The sequence below is a fragment of the Ovis aries genome, chromosome 4 (genome assembly GCF_016772045.2).
Source record: "Ovis aries strain OAR_USU_Benz2616 breed Rambouillet chromosome 4, ARS-UI_Ramb_v3.0, whole genome shotgun sequence".
Taxonomy (NCBI): domain Eukaryota; kingdom Metazoa; phylum Chordata; class Mammalia; order Artiodactyla; family Bovidae; genus Ovis; species Ovis aries.
The window spans coordinates 21,289,574-21,301,649 of NC_056057.1; the positions used below are offsets into that span (position 1 = coordinate 21,289,574).

The 12,076-nt window shown below is 41.3% G+C and overlaps 1 protein-coding gene across 1 annotated transcript in view; it reads right to left on the reverse strand.

Annotated features, from left to right (window-relative positions):
• Nucleotides 1-11,301: 11,301 nt before the first annotated feature.
• VWDE (von Willebrand factor D and EGF domains) overlaps nt 11,302-12,076 on the reverse strand; it is a 97,378-nt gene continuing 96,603 nt past the window's right edge. The window contains 1 exon segment of the mRNA XM_027969095.1: nt 11,302-11,496. Within this exon segment, the coding sequence (XP_027824896.1) occupies nt 11,302-11,496 (195 nt within the window).

Sequence of the window (12,076 nt, forward strand, 5' to 3'; positions counted from 1 at the left end):
TAGCCAATTTCTCAAGAAAGAAGAACAAATTCATGAGGTGTTTTTTTGTTTTTTTTCCCTGATAGATGTCTGTTTTTTGCTCAGTGACTTTCAGAATTATTTTTTAAGTTACAAAACCTATTTTTTATACAAAGTCTTATGTAGAACTCGAATAAGTGGCAAAACAGCCACTTTGATGTCATTGGGGGAAGACCCACAATCCCTCGCTACCCATCTTCCACAATGGACCCTGAAACCATTGGTCTAGAGTGTGATGTTCAGTCACTTCTTTAATGATAACTGCAGTTCAACAAAGCTGTCTGGCTAATGACTGAAACATATTTCATAACTGGGTAAATAAAACCTTAAATTTATGTTTTATGTTTATATTTTTAAAATAGCTTTGAAAATGACAAGGGAAAAATATATTTCAAATGGTTAGTCTTCAAAGGAAACTTTTTTTAAAAAGTTTGGGAACTGTACCTTAAAGTGATTTTGTAATGAACAGTTGAACATTTATTTCATTTTATGAGTTTCAGATTCTAATAGAATATATTGATAATAACATTTAAAAAAAATTTCCACAAAGAGATTAGAACCACCAAGAATTCTAATAACAAATCTGTTTCAGGTATTTAATTCTTAAGTATTAAAGGGTACCCTCTAAATAAAACTGACTTTTTTGTCTTAATAATTTGTGAATAACTTCAGAATTAAATGTTATTTGTAAAAACTTATAAAAAGTCAAGAATGAGCTTAAAGTCAGATTTTTAAAAATAAGGTAATCGATCTGCAATGCAGGAGACCCGGGTTCGATCCCTGGATTGGGAAGATCCCCTGGAGAAGGGAACGGCAGCCCACTCCAGTATTCTTGCCTGGAGAATTCCATGGACAGAGGAGCCTGGCCAGCTACAGTCCACGGGTTCACAAAGAGTTGGACACGACTGAGTGACTTAATACTTTCATTTTTCACTCAAATGTAAGCTTTCATGAATTTGAAATAAAGTCTTTTATTCCAGAAGTTATTTGTTCATATATAAAGTATAATTTTTTTTAAGTTACACTCTTACTTGTTTATATGTTAATTTTAATTTTGTTCTTGTAGATAATCTTGTGTTTTTTGAGTTAAGTAATATGGAATTTCCTAAAATTACATTTTGAATATTCATGTTACTTATCACAATGTTAAAAGCATTGCCTTCTTTGATATCTTTTCCTTCCTAAAATACTAGCTGACTCTTTGATAAGCTGTGCATAGGTTTAAAAACGTAGAAGCGCTTTCAACACCCTTGAACCATGGAATTCCCATCTTTTTTCCATGCCTTTTACTTTCTTGCATCTATCTCTATGTGAAATATTATACATATTTACTGATTTGCTTATTGTCTGTATAAGTATAATGAGAAGAGGTATTCTTGCCTATTAAATTAACTGCTGTAGTACTCATTCATCTACCACTCCAATTACTTTCCACAACCCCTGAAAGGAGTTCAGGGTGGAGAGCAGAAATGAGGCACTCTGCTTGGGCAAAGGGTGCGGTGGGGACTGACAGCACATCTTTAGATAGTTGGATTTTTTTTTCAGGAGCTGATTTTATGAGCCTAATTCTTATATTGCCCCATATCTAGAAAAGTACTAAACTCCTTTTCATGGTGACAACTGTTTGTCATTACTTGCAAAAGCTTCATGAGACTAGCAGAAATCTTCTGGAAAAATATGTCTTGATTGCATGTATTCCCCCATCACCAAAATCTGATATATACTGACCTTCCCCCCTGCTTCTTTGGAGAAGTTTCTCAGAGCTATCTGAGGTGCTGTCTCCCGGGCTGTAGTTCTCATGCACCCAGTAAAACTTAACTCACAATCTGCACATTACGTTTTGTTGATTTTGGCGGGTGTTTTGTTGATTTTGGCGGGTGTTTTGTTTTGTTTTGTTTTTGGCTGTGCTGGTCTATGTTTTCTGTGGGCTTTTCTCTAGTTACAGCAAGCGGGAGATACTCTAGTTGCAGTAAGCAGGCTTCTCATTGCAGTGGCTTCTCTTGTTGCAGAACACAGACTCTAGAGCTTGCAGGCTCAGTGGTTGTGGCACACGGGCTTAGTTGCTCCTTGGCATGTGGGACCTTCCCAGGCCAGGGATCAAACTCACATCTCCTGCATTGGCAGGTGGATTCCCTGAACCACCAGGGAGGCCCACATTGTGTACTTTTTTAAGTCGAGAGAACCTAGATGGGTAGAGGAAAATTTCTTCCTCCTCAACTTTATTTATGAAGTGAAGTGAAAGTCACTCAGTCATGTCTTATCCTTTGTGACCCCATGGACTGTACAGTCCATGAAATTCTCTAGGCCAGAATACTGGAGTGGGTACACTTTCCCTTCTCTAAGGGTTATTCCTAACCCTTCAGATATCTTTCTCTGGTACAATTCTGACTCCTACTGTGTGAATATCTTTCTTGTTTTAATTATACAATTGATGCCATTTAATTACAGAAAAAAGAAGAACTATACACTTAATTTTATAATTGCTAATGATTACTTTGAGAGCAAATTAAAATGTACCATATAGACAGTCTATATTATCTTTGCAATAGAGATATTTAATATGTCTCTTAAACTTAGGTTCTACATTTTCATTTTATTCAGTGCAATATAGAACATAAAGCATACCTATTATAAAATCTATTTTCTAAATGAAGACAGTTTAATGTTTCATTTTCCATAGTAGTAGATTTCATGGAGCAAAAATCTTCCTAGATAACTTAAGATTATGGAAATTACCTTGATACTGTTTAGCCAATCTTTATATGAAGTATGCTTGCTGAACAAATATGCCATTTGTGAATTATATACAAACAGGGTAATGTAGGTGAATCGTGCTGACACAGTAGAGGTGATTATAGTATTTGGATTTATGTGTGCTCAAAGAACAGAGCAGCTAAAGTACAAGTAAATTAGCTGCCCTTTGTGTGAATGGCTTCCTTATGCATTAGTCATCTATCTACTGGGACTCATGATTCTAATGGCACATTTCCTCACAGAAATAATGTTACTCTCCTCTGTTGGAGACATCTTGTTGCCTCAGAATATCCACTCTCCTCTTTTACAGAGCTCTGAGTTTTAGGTGGGTCCCTTGTCAACAAGTGAGGCTTTCCCAATGTCTCAGTCCATAGAGAATACGCCTGCAATGCAAAAAAAACAAGAGATGTGGATTCGATCCCTGGGTAGGGAAGATCCCCTGGAGGAGGAGACAGCAACCCACTCCAGTAATCTTGACTGGAAAATCCCATGGACAGAGGAACCTGGCAGGTTACAGCCCATGCAGCTGCCAAGAGTCAGACGTGACGGAGCACACAAGCTTGCATTGACCAACAAGGAGAACACTGCCTTTACCAGCCGCCCTGTGGCTAGATGTGGCACGTGACTAAATCTAGGCCAATTATATGTACGTGGAAGCACTGCATATGAGATTCATGGGTAGTTTTTGAAGGAAAAGGCCCTCCTCTATCCTCGTTTCTATTGCATGGAACCTAGACTAAAGGACAGGAACTCTAGTGGCTCTTTCAGATTATGAAGGAACCATGAATTAGAAATCAACACTGAAGGTGATAAACAAGAAATAAAGATTTGCTCAAACAAACAAACACAGAGAATTCGTTGCCAATAGGAACTGCCTTGCAAGAAATGTTCAAATGATTTCTTCAAAGAGAAGGTACAGGTCAAAAACTTGGATCTACATAAAGAAAAGAAGAACGTTAGAGACGGATAGATCCTTCACCTGGGGCTTCCCTGGTAGCTCAGATGGTAAATAATCTGCAATGCAGGAGACCTGAGTTCGATCCCTGGGTCAGGAAGATTCCCTGAAGAAGGACATGGCAACCCACTCCAGTATTCTTGCCTGCAGAATCCCATGGATTGATAAGCCTAATGGGCTACATTCCATAGGGTTGCAAAGAGTCAGACAAGACTGAGTGAGTAACACACACAAGAGAAGGAAAGGTCATTGAAGACAGTGCTGAGTTGGGAATATCCCTTGGGAATTCACTTGTGAATCTCCGCACCCAGGCCCATTGTGCCACAGACCTTCTGTAAGGGTTTCCAAGAAGTGAACACCAATACCTGGAATAAGAAATCTTGGGACTCACAGTTAAGGAAACTGCCAGAGGGAGATCATCTTCAAAGCAGTGCACTTTTTCATCATTTCCTACTCTACCTTTGGTATTAGTATAACTTCATTGGAAAAGGAAAATGGTGAGTTATACAAATGAATACTTTTAAATCAGGAAATAAGCAAATAAAACAAAAACTAAAGCTAGAGTTACCACTCCTTCTTCTCTTCATTCTTTTCCTCTAACTGTCCTTTACCCCATAGCCCCCACTTTAAACAAAGCCTGTGAAAATGGTACACAGTAGATCTCTTGAACTTTAGGCAATTGTCATCATTCTGTCTATGAAATAAAGTTCATATTTTATGGAAAGATGAGAAAACTACACATAAAAAATTTTCTCTGCCCTTTGGCCTCTTCTCTCCTACTTGGCATCATGTGCATTATGCATCAACTGAACCTCCTCATCAGCAGAAATGTCTGCCCACCAAACAGAGCAACATTGTCCTGGCAACATCAAGACAATTCCTTAAAAGATAACATTTCTTCTTTATCTTATGAGGGGCAAAGATGATGCTTAGCTCAGATCAGGATTGTATAAATTGTTGATACAACATTTAATGTAGGGCCCTCTGCCTCAAATGGAGAAGCCAATGGCAACCCACCCCAGTACTCTTGCTTGGAAAACCCCATGGATGGAGGAGCCTTGTACGCTGCAGTCCATAGCGTAGCACAGAGTCAGACACAACTGAAGCAATTTAGCAGCAGCAGCAGCAGCCTCTGCCTCAAAAAGTTATTTAACTTTGTCTTGACTTCTAATGGGTATAAGCTTCTCAGAGCTTTCTGAGATGCTACCCTTGAGTTATAATCTTCAATTTGTCTCAAATAAAATTTTCTGTTTCTTTCTTCAATTGACTGATTAATTTGTTGTTGACACCACTGACCCTCAGCCACAGATTCTATCTGTGCTAGCCTTCTCCTAACCAACAATTTCCATGATATCACAGTTTGGTGGAGAAGTCGTAGTGTTTTAAAATTATACAGTCATTAAATCTACTGATGTATAGAGAAACACTGTCCTGTTCCACTGTTTGCAAAAGTATCACACTTTGGGAAATTGAGTTAGGGTATTGGGCTGGTTGTTAGAAGACTACAGGTCTAGAACTTACTCTACCCCTCAAGGAGCTGTGCTTTTGGAAAGTTATGCGTGCGTGAGTGCTTCAGTCAGTTCAGTTCAGTCGCTCAGTCACATCTGACTCTTTGTGACCCCATGAATCGCAGCATGCCAGGCCTCCCTGTCCATCACCAACTCCCAGAGTTCACTCAGACTCACGTCCATCAAGTCAGTGATGCCATCCAGCCATCTCATCCTCTGTCGTCCCCTTCTCCTCCTGCCCCCAATCCCTCCCAGCATCAGAGTCTTTTCCAATGAGTCAACTCTTCGCATGAGTTGGCCAAAGTACTGGAGCTTCAGCTTTAGTATCATTCCTTCCAAAGAAATCTCAGGACTGATCTCCTTTAGAATGGACTAGTTGGATCTTGCAGTCCAAGGGACTCAAGAGTCTTCTCCAACACCACAGTTCAAAAGCATCAATTCTTTGGTGCTCAGCCTTCTTCACAGTCCAACTCTCACATCCATATATGACCACAGGAAAAACCATAGCCTTGACTAGATGGACCTTTGTTGGCAAAGTAATGTCTCTGCTTTTCAACATGCTATCTAGCTTGGTCATAACTTTTCTTCCAAGGAGTAAGCATCTTTTAATTTCATGGCTGCAGTCACCATCTGCAGTGATTTTGGAGCCCCCAAAAATAAAGTCTGACACTATTTCCACTGTTTCCCATCTATTTCCCATGAAGTGATGGGACCGGATGCCATGATCTTCGTTTTCTGAATGTTGAGCTGTAGGCCAACTTTTTCACTCTCCTGTTTCACTTTCATCAAGAGGCTTTTTAGTTCCTCTTCACTTTCTGCCATAAAGGTGGTATCATCTGCATATCTGAGGTTATTGATATTTCTCCCAGCAATCTTGATTCCAGCTTGTGCTTCTTCCAGCCCAGCATTTCTCATGATGTACTCTGCATATAAGTTAAATAAGCAGGGTGATAGTATACAGCCTTGACGTACTCCTTTTCCTATTTGGAACCAGTCTGTTGTTCCATGTCCAGTTCTAACTGTTGCTTCCTGACTTGTATATAGGTTTCTCAAGTGGCAGGTCAGGTGGTCTGATATTCCCATCTCTTTCAGAATTTTCCACAGTTTATTGTGATCCACACAGTCAAAGGCTTTGGCATAGTCAATAAAGCAGAAATAGATATTTTTCTGGCACTCTCTTGCTTTTCCGTGATCCAGAAAATGCTGGCTATTTGATCTCTGGTTCCTCTGCCTTTTCTAAAACCAACTTGAACATCTGGAAGCTCGCAGTTCACATATTGCTGAAGCCTGGCTTGGAGAATTTTGAGCATTCCTTTACTAGCATGTGAGATGAGTGCAATTGTGTGGTAGTTTGAGCATTCTTTGGCATTGCCTTTCTTTGGGATTGGAATGAAAACTGACCTTTTCCAGTCCTGCGGCCACTGCTGAGTTTTCCAAATTTGCTGGCATATTGAGTCTAGCACTTTCACAGCATCATCTTTTAGGATTTGAAATAGCTCAACTGGAATTCCATCACCTCCACTAGCTTTGTTTGTAGCGATGCTTTCTAAGGCCTACTTGACTTCATATTCCAGGATGTCTGGCTCTAGGTAAGTGATCATACCATCGTGATTATCTTGTTCGTGAAGATCTTTTTTTTTATGGTTCTTCTGTGTATTCTTGCCACCTCTTCTTAATATCTTCTGCTTCTGTTAGGCCCATACCATTTCTGTCCTTTATTGAGCCCATCTTTGCATGAAATGTTCCCTTGGTATCTCTAATTTTCTTGAAGAGATCTCTAGTCTTTCCCATTCTGTTGTTTGCCTCTATTTCTTTGCATTGATCGCTGATGAAGGCTTTCTTATCTCTTCTTACTATTCTTTGGAACTCTGCATTCAGATGCTTGGACCCCACGTCCAAGGTAAGAGAAACCCAAGTAAGATCGTATGCGTGCTTCAGTTGTGTCCAACTCTGTGACCCTATGGACTACCTGCCAGTCTCACCTGTCTATGTGGATTCTCAGTGGGTTCCCAAGATCCAGGGGGTCTTCCCAACCCAGTGATCAAACCTGTGTCTCTTACATTTCATGCATTTGCCTGTGGTTCTTCACCACTAGCACCACCTAGGAAGCCTGGGAAGCCCTAATAAGCTGGTAAACATAGGTAAATGTTTCCCTGAGCTCTGTGAGCCATTCTAGCAAATTACTAAATTCAGGGAAGCGGTCATGGGAACATGTTTTAAGCCCATGAGTCAGAAGTACATATCACAACCAGGATTTCAGTTGGTGTCTAAATTAGGGGTGGTCTTACAAGACTGAGCCCTAACCTGTGAGATCAGACCTATTGTTACCAAATTAGCCTCTCTCTTATAGTCCTAGCTGAACTGAAGCCTTCTGGCTTGGTCAGAAAGTTCTTATCTCCTCAGGTTCATATTGCCAATAATAAAACTGAGTTTGGTGCAAGCAAGACAGGCTTTTATTCAATGACCAGAGAATGGAAAAGGGGAGCTCATGCTCTAAAAGCACCTTCTCCTGAAGGGATGAAAGTGGATGACTTTTAAGCAGTAAGTGGCAGACAGGTAATTAGGGCTCTAGGAAAAGTGTGGAGATTTCCAGGGGTAGCTGCAGGCAGCCTGGGCTTTTGTAGTCTTCCTGGCTCCAGGCATTCCTATAGAGAAATCAGGGCTGGTTGAGGGTGGTTTGCCACTGTATATCTCTGAAAGCACACCTCTCTCAAAGACAAGTGCAAAGCATCTCTGCCAAACACCCAGTACATTTGAAATGGACACAGAGATGAATCGGGGTGTGTCGCTCAGTTCTTAGGGGTATAGAGACAGAAAGAAAATAAATCAGGCAAGGGATGTGGTGACAATAAACAAACAAAAAACCAAAAAGCAACCCACAGATCTGTGGCCTGGGCTGAATAATACAGGTGATACGATCTCCAGGTGATACGATCTCCAGGTGATACTATCTCTATTTCTCTGTTCAGGCAACATGGTGTTGGGAAGCAAACCACGCACTGGTTACTTTGCATCTCTCAACTACTTTGTCTCTACCCTGTATCTCTAGAAGGAAGCAAGAGGCCTTCACCTAGAAGGCTTGGTAAAAGCTCGGTGAGCCCTATTTCTGCTATGCTACTTTCCACTATCCTAAGTGGATAATGGCCAGTAATTCACAAGAGACAATCCTAAGAAAAATGAGCTAATTTTACAAAGCTGAAATGTGAACTCTCAGATACTGAATATTAAAAAGCCTACGCTTTCTGCAGGAGCCATTCAGCAGCACTCCAGGGGACACTTGATTTGTCTGAATAATAATAAACTATAATGATAATAGCCAAGTGCACCTCACAGGAGTACTAAGCTTTAATGATTCAATATTTGTGGAACCCTTTGAGCACCTCCAAAGTTATGTAAGCACAAATGAATAGGTAGGGACACCATATACCATTGTTATTTCTACATTAAATCTCTCTTGGTAATTTCCTATCTTATAATGTCTTGTAAGGTAGGTACTGTATGAGACTAATATATGAACAAAATTATGGAAGAAATAAAGTATAAAATAATATATAGTAGTGATTTCCAATGAAATAATTATAATTTCATATTAGTGAAAGAGAATGGAGTCATTAATAGCATCTCTAAAAAGTCATTCCTAGGTTGTAAAATAGAAAAATGAAAATCTGGAATAGACCCTTAAGATTTAGATGTCTGAAAAGAGTTTGAAGAAACACTTGCTATTTTTTTCTTATGAAGGGGACACCTAAGATTTTAGTTGTTTTTTTTCCACACTGAAGAAATTATAATGATGTTTTCTCTGTTTATTTCCCAGTAAAAATTGTACACATTATTTTCATACATCTCTTTTCATCCTCTCCTCCATCACCAGCATAATTTATGCAATGTGATAGTACGTTTAATATTCCTAGTTTAAAAGATATATCTTCACAGTCCTGTTATCCTCATATTTTCCAAAATGCACCATTGTGATTTTGATACTGTCCCTAACTTCCACGGAGGTAGCTATGTACAAAATGCATTGACCCAAACAGTCTCTTCAACAAATATTCCTCTAATACCAGATCTCCACCAACGAAAGACTCATTTCTTCCAGTGAGTTTTGCCTATAAAAACTCCTCTGAGAGGACACTGTGGAAGAGAGTGCTCTTCCTATCCTTGCCTTTTCCCTTTCACCTAGCTGACATCACATTCTTTAAGAACCAGGGTGTTTCCAGGGGCGAGGAGGAAAGGAAAAAAAGTAAGGTTACCTCTTTGAGGAGAGTAATTATGAGTAGGACAACACTGCACCAGGTTTTGAACAGGTTCCTCATCCCGAGAGAGGGAAGAAGGAACAAAGAGAGGTAGGAGGACATTAACACAAAACCCACATGCTTTGTGTTCTAAGACCTGCAAGTATCGGTCATAGGATTATTTTCCATTCACTGAATATTCTTGTCAATGTTCTGCCTTTTCTTTACAGCATTGATATATTGTACACAGTTAATATTTTTATATCCTAATACCCTGTTGAACCTCCTAAATTTTGCCATTCCAGTAGTACTTTTTTAAGATAGCCATTCTCTTATTTATTTATGTATGCATTAATTTATTGGCCTGTGCTGGGTCTTAGTTGCGGCACCGATGATCTTCTATCTTTGCTGTGACATGCGGGATCTTCTTAAACTACTTCATGTAGAATGGTTTTAAATGCGGAATGTGGGAGTTTTAGTGGGAGCATGCGAACTTTTAGTTGCAGCCTGTGAATTCAGTGGCAGCATGTGAGATCTAGCTCCCTGACCAGGGACTGAATCTGGACTCCCTACACTGGGGGCACAGTCACAGCCACTGGACCACCAGGGAAGTCCCAGTCCAGTAGTACTGGGATCAACACAACTCTTAGACTTGGACAAGAGGGGTGTCTACTCCAGCAAATGCAGAAGCTGCTGTTTGCCACATCACAGCCCATAGGACCAAGGGTATGTGGCCACCCAGAGACGGTGTTCCACCTTCTAAACAATACCATGGTACCTGGGTCTCTCGACTGGCTGTTTTACAATCCCTGAGTCCATTCTTCATCCCTATGGGAGCTCTTTCCTGGAGTCTCTCTTCCTGTTGACCTGCTTACAGTGGACGTCTTCCTCCCTAGACCCTAGGGGTAGAGAGACAGCTGTTAGCAAAGATGTCTATGGATCCTAGTTGTGAGGGTGCCTTGTGGCACTGGAGACCCCTCAAGTGTGCAGTGATACTGGGGTGGGAAGAGACGAGGAGGAACAATGGATGGTGGAGTGGGGGGAACTGGAGGTAGGGAACGTGCCATCATCATATTCAGTTGTGGAACACAGAAAATTCTGAAAAGTCTCAATTAAAACTTTGCCTCAGCCTCAGACTTCTTCCAAGAGTTTTTAAAAAGATTCCTAGAGGTAGGATCTGAGATCATCATGTGGGCAGAAAATTCCAGGAATGTACCAGATAGCATGGGCTTCTCCTGCGGGGCTAGTGGTAAAGAACCCACCTGACAATACAGGAAATACAAGAGATGCGGTTTCAATCCCTGGGTCAGGAAGATCCTCTGGAGGAACGCACAGCAATCCACTTCAGTTTAGAATTCCATGCACAGAGGAGCCTGGCGGGCCACAATCCACAGGGTAGTAAAGAGTCTGACATGACTGAAGTGACTTAGCACGCAGGCAGCAGGTGGCATAAGGAGAAACCTCATTTCTTTTTCTTTTTTCTCCTTTCCTGCCTTTCTTCTCTCTCTTTTTTCTTTTCTTCCAGACAAAGGAAAGCTTCCTCTTTTGATCAAAGAATGGAGACGCAAGTGCCTGCTTTACAATATGTGCTCTTCCTGACAAGCTGCTGCGGGGATCCTTTACAGGGGTCTTGTCAGCACGGTGATGCCATCCAACCATCTCATTCTCTGTCGTCCCCTTCTCCTCCTGCGCTCAATCTTTCCCAGCATTAGGGTCTTTTCTAATGAGTCGACACTTCACATCAGGTGGCCAAAGTATTGGAGCTTCAGCTTCAGTCCTTCCAGTGAATATTCAGGGTTGATTTCCTTGAGGATTGACTGGTGTGATCTCCTTGTTAGCAGGGAGGGGCGGAGTTCTTGCAGATTGGCCCGGGCGTGCTGTTGGCTGCTGGCGGCTCCCGGCAGCGCAGGCGCAGCACCTCTGCGCACAGCCCATCGCTGCCATCTTGAACTGAGGTGTCAGGGGTCGCCATTGCACTCTGAGAACTCTGGACCGAATTGCTGAGCGTGAGGCCTCTGCACACGGCTTCCTGTGAACAAATCAAACCAGACTAAGCCAACAGAAACGAGAAAAAGGTTAGACTTTATTTTCTCACCCACGTTCTATTTTTATTTTCTGGGTATTACTGATGGGCTTTGCTAGTGACAAAAACCCCCTTCTGCCATTTGCCCTGCTCCTCATTCTTGAGGGGCACTGAGGGACACAGGTTGTTTTCTGTAAGTGCTTCCTGTTGAGTGTAGACGTTGTTATCACCCCAGTGGAGCAGCGGGACTTTCCCCAGCTGCCTTTAGATATGTGTGGTAGTCCCAAGGCCTCAGCCAGAACTCTCTGTATCCCTGAGAGACCAACTTTTGTCTTACCTTTTGGAAACAAAGGGCATCAGACAATTTAAGATACATGGCCCAAATAATAAGAGAATAATGGTCATATGTCATATTTTCCTTAAAGTGAAGGTATCTAGGTCTTTTACCTGTAGGCAAGTGTCCCCTGACACTGAGACTCACTGCTGTGGCCCAAGTATCTCTGGTCACACTTGGGTTTTGTTCTGGAAGAGAAGCTTCTGGTCGGAAAGAGGTTCACATGCATACTCAAGGGGAGCCTGTTTCCCC